Below are 18,251 nucleotides of genomic sequence, written 5' to 3'. Positions count from 1 at the left end.
GAGGTGATGCTTCTTTCTGTTTTTAATACATTAGCTTTTTTTAGAGTCAAATATGTAATTGGCCCTCACAAACATAACTGAGTGTGCCAGTGGTCCCTTAGGAGTATGACTGGGTGGCCTTCTGGCTCTTCTAGTTGTAAATACTCAGATCTTATGTCAGCTGCCCATTGGCTGTGTCTGACCCAACCCTTGAATGGAGCAAAATGTGACAATCTATAGGGACAACGGTTAATTATTTTAATAAAGAAAAAAATTCACATTTTAGAAAAGTGAACACACATGCATATGATTTCAAACTAGAAAAGGACCTTAAGAGATTATAATCATTTGAGCCAAGATGGTTACAACCCAGCCAAGTTACAGGACGAATGTCACAGAGCCAGTTTCTGGTGCATCTCCCTTAGCTGCTAGTGAAGACTGCATGGCTGCTGTGCAGCTGGGGAAGAACCAGACACAGTGGATTGCTAGGAATGTTTGTCTTTGGGTCCTCGAGCGATGAAGGATAAGCTCCTGGATTTCAGGCCTGACTTCAAAAATAGTACTGTGGCCTCAGAGATGGGCGAGAGCATCAAAAGTGATAGTCTGAGGCCAAAATTACACCTACCTGCCTAATCCCTGATTTATTAAAAAAAAAAAAAACAACTCCCTACATTCTGCAGATTAAAGAAGTACATAGTTTCATTTGCTCTCTGTGTGTTTAAAATTCTCATGCTCTCACTCAAGGAAGTATGAAGAATGGGTGGCAGTATTTAGTCAACAGACCTATAATTCTTTATGTGGAGGTGAGGTGGAGGACAACAGGGCTGTCAGCCCACGAGGCCCCCAGAGGCCTCTGGTCAAGTCCACCTGTATTGGACCACCTGTCATGCTGGACCTTCAATGTGGCCTTCCCTCGTAGGTGCTTAAATTTCCAACTTTTCGACCTAAAATGACAAATGTTGTGTTTGGAGTGAGATTCTGTGGGTTTTGTGATAGTGTGGTCAAGAGTAGTCACGGGAAGATTTGGGAGGCTCCCCAGCGAAGTCTCTTCTGCCGGTTGGGACCTATATTGAAACAACCGGGATTGATGCAGCCCCCACTGTGCCCCAGTCATCATCCTGTGGAGCAGACATTCCCCACCTCAGGAACCAGCTGGTGCTGTGGGGGAGCAAGGTAGCTGAGAACACAGGAGGAAGAGAAACCTGACCTGAACCCCGAGGAGCCAGTCAATGAGACAGGATAAAAGGGTGAGTGTCTGGGCAGACTTCAGGGTCAGGACCCTGAGAAAGGAGACACTGCATTTATAGAAAGTGGGGTGGTAAGTTCAGGTGTGGGAGGTGAGGCTGGGTCCACACGTGGGTTTTCAGGACACAGGAACCTGCACACACACGGGAATGCAGTCAAAGACTGCCCTGGTTACCTATTCCCGTAAAACAAACTACCTAGAAACATAGCAGCTGGAGAAAAACATCTTTTCTATTTCCCGACTGGGCTTAGCTGCGTGGTTTTCTTTTGGAAGTCTCTCGTGTGCTGGAATTATCTGTAGGTTTGACTGGGCTGGCATCCAAGGGGACTCACTCCCTTGGCTGTCTTAGATGCTGGTGTGGGCTGGGCATTCAGCCTGGGCTGCTGACCAGAGCACCTCCATGGGCTTCTCCATGACTTGGGCTCCCACAGCACGAAGGCCGGCTCTGAAAGGAATGGCCCCAGAGGAAGCGTGCAAGAACACCCAACGAGGAACTGTAAGCCTTCGTACGACCCGGCCTTAGTCCTCAATGAAACCTCTGCTGCTGCACTGTATTCGCAGCATGTCACCAGGGACAGCCCAGGTTCCAGGGGAGGGGGCTGAGAGCCCACCTCGTGACGGGGAGAGGCAAGGTCACTTAACAGAAGAGCATATGGGATGCAAGATATGGTTGTGGCCATTGCTGGAAAATGCAATCTGCCATATTCAGTCTCTGAAAATCCACCAGAAAGCACTCCTTTGTGACTGTCATCTTGCTTCATCGTGCCAGGCTAGCTCAGACTGCTGACACAGAACACGGGGAGTTCAGCCCAAGACTCTCAGAAAATGCCCGAGGGCTGATACGAATGGAAATGTGAAAAGACCTCTCAGATGTCTAAACAAATAAACAGATAGTAGAAGTTTCTGTAACTTTCAAAGACATTTATACTAATGTAAACTTGTGAAAAGTCCCAAAGTGCATCTGTCATAAAAGCATTTTTAAAATAAGCCAAACAACATGAACTAAATAAAGCTGAAAACAATTTCAACCTTACAGAAGTCTTGTCTGAAACTTAAACTTACTATCAGAAGCTGGAAGAGGCAGCAGAGGGTCCCCTCTAGAGCCCTTGGAAGGATAACTTGCAGACACTCTGGTTTGGAATTCTGGCCTCCAGACTGTGAGGGAATGAATTTCTGTGACTTCAAGCCAATGAGTTTGTGGTCATATGTTACGCCAGCCCCAGGGTACTACTGCACCTGCGCTACACAGCTGGCCTCACGCCCTCCTCAGCCCCGGAGGGCACCACCGGACTCATCTGTTCAAGACCAGGCAGGACAAGTCAAACTTGCTGGACGTCCAGATGGGACAAGTAAGAAATCCGTCAACTTAAATTGGTTCTCGGTCTTTCACCACGTTCTTCAAGACTGAGTTTTAATCTGACAAATTTTCACTGAGTTTCTTAGGGTTCCAGTGAGTTCAACAAAATACTATAGTCCACAAGGAAATCAGCCAATGAAGATAGAAGTTTAAGAAACCCAAATGGCTTAGCAGGTGGATTTAGCAGAAAACAGACACGAGAAGATTTGAGTATCTTTTCCCTTCCTCACGAGTCCTCTCTCATCTAAGTCGAGCGCTGGCTAGGGTTCCATAGCAGAGACCGTCCGTGTCTTATAGAAAGGCACTCTCACACATTAAAACGCACCTAAAATGCACATTGCCTCCTTCAACAATAACATCAAGAGACCTTGAAAAATCAAAGTTTATTATTTATAGGACCTGGAAATTACACAGCACACCTGAGGCCACACAGCAAGGCCACAGGTAGAGAGAGAAAGTGCAAGGGCCTGGAGTTCTGCTTTCATCGGGGTCGAAGGTGGGGGGCCCAGGTTTCACAGGCTCATTCTTTATCGATAAATTTCAAACATAAGAGCAGGAATTTAAAGCACAGGAAGAGAAAAAACAAGTGGCCCAAATGGTCAGTTATTGAAATCAACCAGGATCTCTAAAACAAAGGTGCCTCAGTGCAGGGAGGCAGCTGGCTCTTTATCCAGTCCTGTGGCTGCCAATGTGTTTATTCGAGATGGCCGTAGAAGCGGATGCCGTTTTTGAAGAGGAGGCCTCAGCAATCAAAGCTTAAGTCAGGCACTCGCATTGCAAAAGGAAAAAAAGTCAGCAACTCTCAGGGTTTACACCAGAGCCGAGGCGCCCAATTCTTCCAGTCAAACACTAGAGGTTGCTCTGAAGTTACTCTGCAGAAGTCATTAACATTTACAGTCAGTTAACTTTAAGTAAAGAAGATTTCTCTTGATAATGTGAGTGGGCATGTAGGGGAGAAAAAATCCTCCTCTACTCTCTTAGGATCTCTGGCCTGGCCTGAGAATTAAACTATTGATAAAAGACAGATTAACAGGAAAACAGCATACTGGTTTTATTGATTTTGTTATACGTACATGGGGGCCTTCACAACAGAAGGAAGACCAAAAGAAGTGACCAGAGCTGAAAGCTTTTATACCTTTTCAACAAAGAAACAATAAATTTGTGAAGAAATGACAGACAACAATGAAACCAGAGTGTAAAGAACATGTTAATTATCATCAGGTTAGAAGGAAGCAAAAGGCCTTAGGGTGTCAGCTAACATAGTTCGTTCTTTCTGCATTGGTCAATTTTAAAGTTAAAAATGGCTTTGGATAAAACTGTGGAAGGTATTTACTTCCGTTTCATAAAAGTCTGGAGCGGGTTTGTAAGTCCCAACTTATGCAGATTGCTGCATAGCTTTCCACAGATCAACCAGCCCCACTGCTGGACAGTTAAATCGCTCTCACCTTTTCGCTATTACAAACAACACAATTTTAGGAAGGCTAATAAAGGCTTCTGTGTACACCAACATGTAGGACTATTGGGTCAGTCTTGTTGTTTTTTGTCACTCTGATCTGTGAGCAGTGACATGCCATTTCACTTTCATCTCCCTGATCATCAGGGGGGCTAACCATCTTTTCACATGTTTATGACTATTTGAATTTTCTCTTCTGCAAATTGCAGCTTTATATTCTTGGTTTATTTCTCCATGGATAGTTTATCTTTTTCCTCTTAATATGTATGATTCTTGATATGCGTTTTTTTGTTATATGTTACAAATATTTTCTCCTCATCTATCATCTTTTAACTTTTCGGTGCGTTTTTATTTTGATATAATCACTCCTATCTTTCCTTTAAATTTTTGCTTTGTGTCTTTTGGTCCCGTTTAAGGTCATAAATATATTTGCCTTTATCTTTTTGTAATGTTTTTTTAAAGATTGGTACCTGAGCTAACATCTGTTGCCAATCTTCTTTTTTTCTTCTTCTTCTTCTCCCCAAAGCCCCCCAGTACATAGTTGTATATTCTAGTTGCAGGTCCTTCTAGTTCTGCTAGGTGGGATGCCGCCTCAGCACGGCCTGATGAGCAGCACTAGGTCTGCGCCCAGGATCCGAACCGGCAAAACCCTGGGCCGCTGAGGCGGAGTGAGCAAACTTAACCAGTTGGCCATGGGGCCAGCCCCTTTTTGTAACTTTTATAGTTATACTTTTTTATGTTTAATTCTGGATCCATCTGCAATATGCTTTGGGGACCTAGTTTTATTTTCTTTCCCCAAGTGACTAGCTAGTTATTCAGACGCCAGTCATTCTTTCCCCATGGATTTGAAGCAGTATGTTTTCTTCTCATTTTTAAAAGCATCTATTTAAATGATCATGTGGCTTTTCTCCTTCTGACGTGATAAGGGATCTGCCTCCCAGTTGCTGAAACCCATCTGCCCGAAGGACAACAGAAACCCAGTGGATGATCTCCCGTCTTCTCCAAGCGGGTCCAGACCTGCACAGTGTACTTCTGGGGAATGCTCGAAAATGGAAAGAACAATTGGATTCTCCCTAAGACACACACAAGCATCTAAACTGGGAAGGCAATCAGGAGAGAATGAGAAACCGAGTGGAGAGGGGTTCTCAGATCGCTGAATCCAGAGATCCCAACCCATGGTCTTTCCGGACCCTGCTTAGGGAAGCATTAGTCACCAAGGCACCATTGCACTGACGCCCCCCAACCTCTGATATGTAACCTCTGAGAAAGGAATGAGAGTCCCATGCTATCCCCTAGTTCCCAGTTCTTGGATTTGATATGAGGGAACCAGGGTCTCAGCTTGAATAAGAACACATAAGAATGGTGAATGGATCTTTCCCTGGGCGTCCACCACATTCATCAAAGCAACATGTACCATGACTGAAGGTGCTATCGCTCAGCTTTGTTGCCAACAAATCCTTCTCCTGGCTGTGTAGTCTTTAGACTATGTGCTGTAAACTCACCAAATCAAGGTATTTATAAGAGATTTTGAAGTAAACGTTTCAGGTTGACTCTTTCAGATGTAAGTTTCAGAAGAAGTGTCTAATAAAGTATTACCAGCCCATTGGCTAGAATCAGAATTTATCCTAGAAAAAGAAAATCTTTGTTCCTTTTTGGGAGAACGAAAATTTTTCAATTATGCATTATAATTGTGCGGCTTCTGTCACTGCTGCCAAGCCATGGTGGACTGAGGAACAATGTGATTACCGAATTACACCCAGGTTGAAATCTGCCCAAAGCTCCATTGGGAAAGGAGAGCCTTGCTTCCTCCCAAGGCTTCTCCAGCTCCGCCTCCACACTGCTGCCTTTTCCCTTGATCTAATGCCTCACTTTAATGGACTTTTTTTTTTTTTTTTGAGGAAGATTAGCCGTGAACTAACTGCCGCCAATCCTCCTTTTTGCTGAGGAAGGCTGGCCCTGAGCTCACATCCGTGCCCATATTCCTCTACATTTTTATATGTGGGACGCCTACCACAGCATGGCTTGCCAAGCAGTGCCATGTCCGCACCTGGGATCCAAACCAGCGAACCCTGGGCCACTGAAGCAGAACGTGCCCACTTAACTGCTGCGCCACTGGGCCAGCCCCTAATGGACTTTGTAATGCTGAACCGTTCTTGAATTTCTGGGTTAAGCCTGACTCTGTCCTGATGTATCTTTGTTTTAAATACTTCGGTATTGATTTGTCAATATTGCATTAAGGATTTTTGGCCTCCAGGCTCCTATTCATATGTAGCAATTCTTGTTAAAACAGTGAGATTTCTGATGCATATGCCACTCCCTTCCCAATCTTGACATAATTTGGACAAATGAAGAGTTATTTAACTAGTGCCTTCTGGTTAGGGCCTAGGGTAGATTAGACATTTCCCCCAAAAATGAAAATGCAAAGTTAAGGAGTTGAGAAAAGTAGATATTAATTTTTAAATATTAATTCCATTTAGTATATAGCTTTGTCAATAGGGGACCACATTTTTCCATTGAAAGTTATGGTCATCCAAGTTATTGCTCCTAAAAAAGACTCAATCCAAAATTTTAGAGTTTAATAGCCATGAGATTTCTACCTGAAAACATCCAAAATAAGACAAAAACTCTTCTAAGAAATTGTCAGCCATTTAAATGTATATAAATATATATTCAAATAAATATATAGGTTAAATGTATGTATCTATTTCATGAGAAAGGAAATTTATCACTACAGGATAAGACACTAGGTTCAAATTTTAAGCCAATCAAGTCAAATTCTTAACTGATCTCTATACTTTTTGCCCACATGGAGATAGCTGCCAATGACTTGGGTTGGCAGACAGAATTACAACCCTATTTGCCGATGTTCATGACAGAAGACAAATCAAAGCTGTTCTTTTCACACACAGGTTTTATTTTTAGCCCTTACGCTGACACAGCTTCGCCTCTGGGTCCTAGCCCTGCCCTGAGCAGTTTCCTGCTCTTCTGTTTGTGACTCGGTGGCTTTGCCTTTAGTCGCTCAGCCCACTGCTTCCGCTCATCACTCATTTAGGGTCCTTAATACAAGGCACAAGACAGAGAGAAGAGGGTTTGCAGGATCAAACTCACTACCTGCCTGCCTGGTTTTTCTGTACACAGGTGAGATACTCCTGCACGTCATCCGGGGACCCCAGAATAAGAGGCACTCGTTGGTGGATGGCCTCGGGCTTCACATCCAGCACGGGCTGGGTGCCTGTGGTGGCCAGGCCTCCCGCCTGCTCGATGATGTAGGCCACAGGATTGCACTCGTACAGGAGCCGGAGCTGTGGGAAAACGGAGCAGGTGGTCAAGTTTTGCCAAGTTGCCAAAAATCCCGAGCCGTGCCCCTAAAGCTCGACAAGGAATTCCAACTGCTGAACTTCTGTCCGTCTCGCTAGCCTGAGCAGTCTCGTGCAGCTCAGCAGAGTGGGCTGCTTGAGATCTGGACCCTCCAGAAGGCCGGATGCGTCAGCTGATGCTCATCTTATATGCGTTTGGGGGCACTGCTGGTGGGCATCCACCTGTCTGGTGTGACCCTGGTGCTTATGAGAGACCTGCCTCCTCATTTGGGAGGATGAAATCTATGTACTTAGCTCTTGTTGGTTCAGCAGCGGGGTGACCTGATTCTGCAGGCCTGGTCAGGAGCCTCCATCTGTGAGGCCTTATGGCTAGAAAGGAGTCAAGCCTATGGGAGCGAGGGTCACCTCAAGAGTGGTGGTCTCTTGAGGTGGTCTCTTAAGTGGGCTAGGTGGTCTTTCAGGATAACCAGTGTCTAGGATTGTGGGGAGGAACTCCACATCTCAAGTGTCGACTTGGCTAAATAGTTTGCTAGTGGTTAAGTGGCCTTTTCTTTTGGCCCCTTAGACTAATTAACTCCAGTTGCTTGCACTCCCACAGCATCCTGCGCTTCCCCTTTCACGACAGTCAGGACACTGAGGTTTGCTTAACATCTTCCTTCCTCCTTAGACGCTGTCCCTTGAGAGCAGGGAGGCTGTCCCTTGAGGGCAGGGAGGGTGATGTCTGCATTGGTCATTGTGACTTCTCCATTCCCAGTCCTGCCTGACACAAAGAAAGTGTCCCAACAAGGCTACTGCATACCATGCATGAGGGCTGCCAGTAGAGGGCAGGAATGGGAGGTAAGATCAGCCTGCAGCCTGCTCAGCAAGCTGTGCACATGGACCCAGGGCTGAGCCTGCTCTGAGGAAGGAATGCCTTTTCTAAAAGGCCCTATGAGAACCAGCATGTGTCCGCCCTGTCTCCAGAGAGTACATGGTGAGTCGAATTGATTTGGGCTGGAGTGATGTCCTTTTTGGGTATATTTCTGTGATTATGTTGTGGCTCCCCAGTGCAACCCCCACCAGACACACACTCACACATCACATTAGATTCAGGGGGACGGTCTAGCTGCATGCTCTGATCAATATCATACCATCTTCTTCCTTCCCCCATAGGTGCAAAAGCAGGAATTTTTTTTAAAAAAGGTCCCTTTTTTGTAAGCAGTTTACAGTGTGGTTGACCCAGCTCTGTGCAGCCTTTCTTTCTCATTCTTTTCTTCAAATCCATTTTGAAGGTATGTTTAAACCACTTTGAGAGACAGTCATATCTTCTGCTGATTTTTAAATTATTGTAATGTCAAGGAGAGGAACAAACTATCTCTGGTCTAGGTGGAGGGCCAGGCATGCAGGAGAGAGTAGGGGCATTTACTGCCACTTGGTAAAACAGTGTATGAGGCCTTCACCCCGGACCTCCAGCTCTTAGAGTGATGGGCAGCCTGGAAGGGCGCAGAGAAGCCCCACTGCATGTGGGCACACTTGGGTCAGCTCGTTTTGTCCCTGATTGTCCACAGGAGGGACACTGGAGGCCATGCTGTCCTGAACAGGCTGGCCAGGGGAACTCTGACCTGCATCTTGTAGAGCTTGGCTCTTTTCTTTCCTTTCCCTTGCCTTGGGGGCTGGAGGGCAGGGCATTTGGGGTGTCAGACAATAAAGTCTCAGATTGTAACCAATTAGCCTTTGTTTGTATCATAACGATTCAGGGAGAAAAAGAAAAGCACAGTATCCTCACATAGAGCTTGCCTTGGAGCCAAGGTGTGCGCTGACTTTACGATGCCATTGTGGTGGTAAACTCACCTTAAAACACAAAGCCGAGGGCTCTGGGGTGCCTTGGCCTGCGGGCCATTTGATCTATTTTCTTCTGCAATTAAGATCTAAATGGCTATAGAGACAAGCACACACAGGAGGAGAGGCGTACACACCTGCCCACACCCACACCCGGATGTGGTCAGAGACCATGAGAGCTAAAACACGGAGATCAGGAACCAATGGTGTTTCCAATATGGGTGGTGGTTATAGTGTTGGGAATATAGATCTATATATGGAATTATACATGCTTATGGACATGTATATGAAATTATATGTGGATATTTTGTGAGTCATTGTAAATCACTTTAATAATTAGTAATAACTAGTGTTACTATTCTCCCTGTTGGAACTGAGTACATGGCAAGCGTGGTTCTATTTAAGAATTTCCATATCTTCTACTTGATCTCATTTAATACTCCTTAGCACTTTTCTTTCCTCCAGCCCCTCTCCTGCAGACGTTTCGGTGACTCTCAGTTCAAGAGGTTAACACACAGGAGCTTAACACCCCCACGAAGAGACAGGCCTGATACCAGTCCGCATATCTTCTCCCTGGTCTCACGTGCTGTTAGATTTCTTAGCGTGCCTTTGAATCTGGCGTCCCAGCCCTTCACCTCGCCCACCCCGACAGACTTGTATCCCTGTGGCTAGTAGCGGGAGTGTCAGGGATGTAGCAGGTCTGTGCTTTGATTTGCCTACTTACCCAGGATTTCTGAGACTGGCTAAAAATCAGACACGCTTCCGTGAGAGGGCCTGTTCAAGACAGATGCACTGGGATCACACGGGTCCCACCTGACAACACAAGTGCTTCTGGTTTCGTGTCACAAAGTTGCAGTGAGATCTTCCAGGAGCCACCTTTCCAGAAACACTGACTGAGTTCTGAGCAGAAGCTCTCATTCTGGAACTTGGAACTCTCGAGGGGATTCTTGGGTGGATTTCAGAGCACATGGGAACCTCTGAAAACGTGTGTGATGTGTATGGTTATGCACATTTTCTCCTGCGAAGTGGGTCCATAAGTTTCATTAGATTCTCAAAGGGGTCTATGATCCAAAATCAGTTGGTGTTGAAGCTAAAAGCCAGACACAATGTGTGGGAAGTGGGAGATGGACAGAGGTGGCTCACAGGGGATCCTGGCTTCTGGGAGTGAAGTCCAGGGAAAATCGCCAATGACAACTCATTCTTCTTCTCCAAACCTTCTACCGCACTCTCAAATTTCACCAGTGGGAAATATACCTCATTTCCCGTCCGCCTGCACACTCACAGACAGACTTGCCAAGGCCAGGGCGGTAGCCAAAAAGCAGGCATGAAGAGAAAGGGAACCCAGACTGACTCACTGACCGGATACAGCCGTGGACAAAGGAGAATTACCTTGCCCTTAGGACTTTTCTGGTTCGCTGGGTACAGGAAGATGCCTCCATAGACCAGCGTGCGGTGTACATCGGCCACCATGGAGCCCACGTACCTGGCCGCATAGGGAGCACTACCATCCTAGAAGGCAGAGAGGGGAGAGATGAGAAGCAGGCAGTTAAGCAACCAGCCAGCACCAGCTCCAGGTCAGACATCCGGTCTGTGCAGCCTCTGCATTCCGGGTCCTTTATCCTCCACCCACAGCTTAGGAAGTGAACAATTATGTAATTGAGTATTTCATCCATTAAGAACCCCAAACCTTGGACAGCGATTGAACTCATTAAATGTAGGACCACCTAAAGTAAGAGTCAATATCCTGTAGCAATCTTAAGAGAGCAGCTAACAAGAAAACAACAACAGAAGAAGGAAATACATGCAAACAACTATTGCTTGGCAGCTCCTTAAAGCTCCTGGGCTCACCTTGCTTCTTGAGCTCTTTTTAGCTTTCTGAGAACCAGACCACCTTAAATAATGACAACTTTTGCATTTCCTGCAAGGAGTGTTTATCCACTGACAACATTTTAAACCACTTTAGAATCATTCAAAGAAATAGAACAACTGAGTTGGAAACCTCAATTTCATTAGTGATGTAATTAAAAAAAAATTTGTTCGGAGAGAAATAAGTCAAAGTAAGGCATGATTTTCTTCAAAGTAAGGCATATCAGGTAAGGCATGGCTATCTGATTAAACCGTTCCTTTGGGCAGGTTTGTTTTGTCCCCATTCAGTGACCCATCTGAGATTTCTTTGTCTAACCTAAGAATTCTCTGACAGTGGAAAGGAAGACAGAAATTCCTCAGGGCAGGCATCCAGTCTTTTGTGTGGCACTAGCCACAATAAAATGCATTTATTTCATAAGCATTTATGTGCCAGGCCCCTCCATTGGTTTGTGATGTCCTTAGGGAAAGACTGACTTACAGAGCTTAGCATTCCCTGGCCCAGCCTGGTGCGAGGCATAAGGGAGGTACTGGGAAAATCCTTACTGCACTGCATTTACATGAGATTTCTGGAAAGCACTTCTCAGGTTGTTACCTTTAAAATGACATGGGAGATTTTGCGGCCTCCTATATTTTATTCACATAAGGATATTGTATATAAAACACCTGCAGGGGCTGGCCTGGTGGCGCAGCAGTTAAGTGTGCATGTTCCGTTTGGGTGGCCCGAGGTTTGCCAGTTCGGATCCTGGGTGCAGACATGGCACCACTTGGCACGCCATGCTGTGGTAGGCATCCCACATATATAGTAGAGGAAGATGGGCACGGACGTTAGCTCAGGGCCAGTCTTCCTCAGCAAAAAGAGGAGGATTGGCAGCAGTTAGCTTAGGGCTAATCATCCTCAAAAAAAAACCCAACAAAAAAACACCTGCAGATGCCAGTTAAGAGACTTCTCAATAGGTAAGAAAATGGAGGTCTGAATCAGACCAATGGCCATAGGAATGAAGAAAATGGGCATACTTGAGAGATGTTTAGGAAGCAGAGTTGGTAACACCTAGAGAACAATTAGACGTGGGTGTGAGAAAGAGGTAGTCCTCTCAGCTCACTCCCAGAGCCTTGCTGGGGAAGATGGTAGAGGCAGTACACGTCAGGGAGGAGCAGGCTTGCGGGGAGCGCGTTTAGCAGGGGGTAGGGGATAGGAATGTCAGAGTGGACACGTGGAGTTCTAGGCGTCTCAGGAGCAAATGAATTTGAAGCCTATGAGAAATCTAGAGAACAGGAGTGGCCAGAAGGGACGGGATGAGGTCACCCTGCAGGGATGAAACCGGGTACCTGTGAGTTACTGCAGATATCCAATAAGAACACGATTGCCTTCCAACCTTGATCCCAACACAGACATAGGTGAACCTTGTCAATGTGCTGTTTTCTTGTTTAACTTGAGGAGTGACTTGGGTCATAAGCATTTGTGAGCTTGTCTTGCAGAAGAAAGAGAATGCCTTCCATGAGGTTGTGACCAACAGATGGCCAGCGCCCAGCAGCCATTGACACCCAGAAGTCAGATTGCCCAGGGGCTTATCATGAGGGACCTTTGTTCCTCTGAAGCTCCTCCTGCCCAGCCCCTTAGCTCTTATAAAACTCCCTGCTTTCTTCTCTTAAGGTGGATTTGAGCAAACCCATGCTCCCATCTTCTTGTTTTGGCCAATTTGAATAAAGCTTTCTCTATCTCCAAGCACTGATGTCTCAGTGTTTGGCTTATGGGGCATCGGGCACAGGAACATGAGATTAAGAAGTTCAGTATCAGGGACACCAAGTGTGAGCCAAAGGCTTGCTTGGAATAGAGTCCTGTAGTGTACCAAATTCATAGGGGTGGGAGGCAGTGAAAAAGGCTAAGAAGATGGTTAGGAAGGTGAGTGGAAAACCAGGCACAAGGCCAAGGAAGACAGAGTTTCATGAAGGAAATGGTAGAGTGCTAAATGCCACCGAGAGGTCATGTAACACAAGGTGGAAACATGACCACTGGATTTGGCAACATTTCCAAAGATATAGGTGACCTTTGCCAGGACAGTTTCAGAGGATTATAAAGGGCAGACATTGAGCAAAGAGAGTCAAAGAGGGAATGAAAGAGAATGAAAACTTTAAAAAAAATGGAAACATCCCTCCCACTTCTTGGTACATATCCACACCAATTGGAAATAGGATCTCAAAGAGATAGCTGTACACCCATATCCATTGCAGCACTATTCACAGGAGCCAAGACATGGAAGCAACCTAAGTGCCCATCAACAGATGATTGGATAAAGAAGATGTGGTACATATATACAATGGAATACTACTCAGCTGCAAAACAGAACAAAATCATTCCATTTACAATAACATGGATGGACCTTGAGGGAATTATCTTAAGTGAAATAAGCCAGTTAGAGAAGGATAATCTCTGTATGACTCCACTCATATGAGGAATTTAAAAATGTGGACAAAGAGAACAGATTAGTGGCTACCAGGGGAAAGGTGGGGTGGGGGGTGGGCACAAAGGGTGAAGTGGTGCACCTACGACACGAATGACAAACATTAATGTAAACTGAAATTTCACAGGATTGTAACCTATCATTAACGCAATAAAAAAAAAGTACATTTTGTGACAAAATACAGTGTACACTAAAAAACATACATGATCGAAATAAAACAAGGGTTTTGCAAAAATAATTCTTCCAGTTAGCAATTTTTACTCTATTCTATTTATCCCATTCTGTTCAGTTCTGCTCTATTTCATCTACAAATATCTGCTGACCACAACTCCCTACGCTGCCTTCATCACCCACTAATGGATTCCACAACATCCAGGCTCTGGATCCCAGTGGCCTAGACTTAATCCCGGCTCTATTAGTTATTAATAGGGCCACCTTAGCCATGTGACTTGACTGTTTTGGGCCTCAGTTTCCTCATTTGTAAAATGAAGATTATGGTATTAATCTTATCTTGTAGTTGTGTTAGAGAATTCAATGAGTTAGTACATGAAAGCACTTGGAACAGTTCCTGACACAATATACACCAACTTTCACTATCATGACCAATAGAAGCATGCCGTTAGGAACAAAAGAAGCTGCTATTGTTAGGGAACAGAGATGGCAAAGGAGGGCCACTCTTTCCACACTGGCAGGGAGAAGAGAGCGCCTGCACCACTTCCCATCTCCTGGTGGTGCGGTGTGTGGGAGCACGGCAGCCAGAACGCAAAGATCCTGCAGGGAAGTAATGGCCTCAGGAAGAATCAGGAGTGGGAGGGGCACCCTGCTGCTCACACTGGAGTGGGGCTTCCAGAAGGCAAAGCGGTGGGTGAAAGGTTAGCTGTGGGAAGACATGCCAGAGCGAGAGAAGACGGCACCAAGGGAGTCAGTACTGCATCAACGCTTGAAATTTGGTTCAGACGCCTTTGAGGCAAGTAAGGCAGGCTCAGGGAAGCTGCCTCTCCTTCGCCCTTATAAACACATGCAAGCTATGAAAACTGGGCATCGACAGATCAGCACATGTTGGCACTGGAAGGGCTGTTGGGCAATCTTGGCTGTCCTTTACTTTCAAAGTCCCAGAAATTCTAGGGCCATGCTAAGGCCCTTAAGTATTCGTGGGAAAGCTGAGACAGGACCTCCAGGCTCCTAAACTGAATTTGCCTTTCCATAGTGTCACGCTGCCTCCAGCCTAGTAAGTGGAAGAGCTCCACTCGAGAAACAAAGGATTCTTCTCCTTCCTCTTGATACCGACCCTGGTATCAGTTTCCCCACATTAAACCCAGCATATATGGGGTTAAAACCAAAACACTCATTCCCTGCTTACTCTCTGGCTTCCCGTCTCCAGAATCCGCTATCCTCCATGGAGACAGACACCATCAAGGACAAGCACCTGGACCATCTCCTCCCCACAAAGATATACGGGCTGGTGGGAAAGCTGCTGACCTGCAAGGTCACGAGCTCCCCCTCCCCTACCTAAAGCCCCAAATAAAAACCCTTCCTTTTAGCTTTTCGGGGAGTTTGGGATTTCAGTGTTAGCTGCCCTCTCTCCTTGCTCAGCGCTGTGCAAAAATAAAGTTCCTACTTTCTTCCATCACCCCCGGTGTCAGAGATTGGCTTGCTGCGCAATGGGTGGGCGAACTCACTTCAGATTCGGTAACACTCTGGCAGTAAAATGCTTTTGTCCCAGAGTTTACATCTGAGGATGGTTACCCACCCTAACTACCCAAGCCCATAAGGAAGCCCCCCTCTTACGAGCCCCAACAGCCTTCTCCTTAGAACTCTCCTCTGACCGGTTCCCACGCAGCCTAAAGACGGACATGCATGCTGCGCATCAGCTCCATGTTTACGGATGGGATTTTCTCTCCTCAGCTCTTGTGAGAACAAGGGCATTGGCTTTGTGCTTCATTCATTCACTCATTCAACAAATATTCACAGAGGTCCCCCCAGACACCAGGTAGTGTTCTAGACGCTGGAAACAAGGTGCTTGCACTTACGGAGTTTACATTCGAGTAGGAGGGAAAAATTTTACCAACAAATAATCAAATGACAGCACTATAGGTGGAGAAGAGAGTCTGGAGGAGATGAAAGCAGGGTAAACATCAATTAATACTCAGGGGACGCTGGCTACTCAACCAATACTCAACTGGTAATCCTTGATTGATTTGAGGGTCAATTTTGAAGTTCACGCAGGACATCAGCATGTTGTGCACCAAAACATGCTTGACGATCTTGCCATATGACAAGCTGGTGACTTTTTCCCTGAGGTCCAGTGTCATACTCTGCCTGCCATGGCCACACAATGGCCTCCACGGGGCTAGGGGAGTGGCTCTTGGAAGCGGAATTTGCGTCTTATCAGTGTTGGATGCTAAGGGGCCAAGGGTTGCCTTCTGCATCCCCACAGCTGCAAGGCTGGGAGGGAGCCTCACTGAGCAGGCCCCATCCAACCCATGTCAGGCAGCCCCTGGAGTCCGAAAAGGAAGGACTAGCAAGAACTTTCTGGGCACAGCTTTCCACAGCCCCCACCCCCACCCCCACCATCATGTGGATGAATTATAAGACGCAACAAAAAGTCTAGAGAAAGTGCGAAAAACATACCCAAAACCACACTTTAAAAGAGTATTCCTCAAATACAGAACTCCTCAAATTCTCTCATGAAACTTCTGACAAATAAAAATGACAAGTAATAGGATATATTGGAATATATGAGGAAGCCATTTGGTGTAAACCTAATTCAGCCTGACCTTGTCTTTCCAAAAGGGCCTGACCAAGGCCATTGAGCATGCATCGTATATCTGCTTTGGAGATTCCCTATGGCAAGAACAAAGGTCCTTGAGATAAAGGTGCAACTTCCCTCCCCCTCCCAATGTTGGTGTCTCCTTAAGGATTAAGTATCTTTCCTTAGGCTAGACACTGATTGCTGCGTTCACCTGTGACCACCCAGCTCGAGACAATAGACTTGCCTCCTGCTACGCCCACCAAGATAGCCGACCCACTACCTGCTGTGTCCATCAAGCGCTGTGCAGACAGGGCAATCTTGTGACTGTTGTGGGAAGGACATTTCAATCATATGTGAAACACCCTCTTTGAGGGTATATAACTGCCCTGTGTACCCCGACTTCTTTGGAGTGCTCTGTTCCTTTGTGGAAAGACTCTCCTGGGTTATAATCCTAAGATTTAAGCTCAGAATAAACTCACCCAAATTTTCATTTATAGATTGGTTATGGATTATTTTCGTCGACAGTTCTTGGCGTAGTCAGCAGGATTTCAGAGAAACCCACCGGAGGCCACCTGGAATCTACACTGAACCGGCATTCGGTACCAATAAGGGCCCATTGAGCCCCCCGGATCACTGCATTCTTCGGGTGACCTTGATGAGTTCTCCTGAAACCTGGACCTCCTTATTTTAAGTTGACGGTCCAAGAGTTTATATGAGCTGGGTAAGGTCTTAAGACTAGAGGTTTTGAGGGGTACCGGTACATTTCCTAGGTGGAGAAAAACCTGGAGAGAATTCCTAAGCTGTGGGAGCTTAGAGGAGCTTGGAGTGAGCTGGGTTGGTTGTCCTTTTAATTTGGCTTTAAATTGGAAAGAATTGTGTTTATAGGGTCTGAACAAACTGCTTGATAGAGAAATGAGAGACTGAACGTGTTCAGCTCTGAAGAAAAGGGACACTTGCTCCTCCCGGCCTTTACCAAAAGGCGCCCTTAGGTGACTAAGGACCTCAGCGGGAGTGTCAGAGGATCAATCCTCGCGACGCGCAGCAGTCCCATAGGGAACTCCACTCTCATTCATGTAATTAATTACAGGCTCGTCCTGGGACGCGCACATAAGGGCTGGTCACCCACGCTTCCGAGACCCACGGTGGTTTTAGACCGCCGGAGGAAAAACCGAGGCACATAAGAGAGTGTTTACGACCTTTCTATAGGGAGTAACACTCACAAGCAGCACACTTCTGACCCACTACACTGTCCTTAGAAGTTGTTCAGACTTTATTTTAAAAAAAAAAAAAACAGACAAGCAAAAAGAAAATGGGAAAACCGTGCTTTTAAAGCCGGCCAGCTCCCGGATGGACAACCTCCCAATGGAACTCCAGCTGGTTTCCTGTATGGAAACAATGCTTGCAAGTATCTAACAAAATGGGAAGGACTAAGTAAGAATGACTTAAGTGGCCAAAGTGGGGAACGTTCGATATCTCAAAGCTACTGTATTTGCACGCACAAGTAGAAAGAGCCGGCTCTAAAACTAAAGCAAAAGAATGGGAAGCTTATTATGATTGGCATTTAGAGGCTTCAAAACGTAATAATGATAAAGTGAATTCTTTACAGGAGACTAACTGTAAATTGGCAAAGACTGTATCTGAATTAAAAAAAGGATAAGAAGTCAGAAACCGTCCCAGCCCACTTATCCCTTCCATCTCCTCTGCAGCTGCCTTTGGAATCTCAGAGCTCATCTCCTTCTTCTTTTCTAAAGAGCTCTATTCCATTGACTTAAAGTAAGCGCTTACAAAAGGTTTTTCTGAATAGAACTAACCCAAATGTCTTCCTCTCTCTTAGAGTTACAATGGCCATTTTCGTCTCCTTTTGAGCTTTGCAGCCAGGAAACAAAGAAATCTTTAAAGAGTCAAAGGATCCACCCCTGGGAGCCCCAACTTTGGGTTTCTGGGCCCGATCACCCCAGCAACCCTAAGTGGGGTGCCCTCTCTTGACAGTTGACTCATTGAGTA

General features: G+C 45.9%; 1 protein-coding gene across 1 annotated transcript in view; it reads right to left on the bottom strand.

The window, feature by feature from the left end:
• Positions 1-6,931: 6,931 nt before the first annotated feature.
• FBP2 (fructose-bisphosphatase 2) overlaps positions 6,932-18,251 on the bottom strand; it is a 53,153-nt gene continuing 41,833 nt past the window's right edge. The window contains exons 6-7 of the mRNA XM_001495721.5: positions 10,560-10,679; positions 6,932-7,337 (exon numbers count right to left, since the gene is read on the bottom strand). Coding sequence (XP_001495771.1) covers positions 7,143-7,337; positions 10,560-10,679 — 315 coding nt within the window. The 3' untranslated portion in view covers positions 6,932-7,142. The remainder of the gene's footprint in view (positions 7,338-10,559; positions 10,680-18,251) is intronic.

The sequence above is a fragment of the Equus caballus genome, chromosome 23, assembly GCF_041296265.1.
Source record: "Equus caballus isolate H_3958 breed thoroughbred chromosome 23, TB-T2T, whole genome shotgun sequence".
Classification (NCBI taxonomy): Eukaryota; Metazoa; Chordata; class Mammalia; order Perissodactyla; family Equidae; genus Equus; species Equus caballus.
This window is presented reverse-complemented; position numbering and strand designations above follow the sequence as displayed.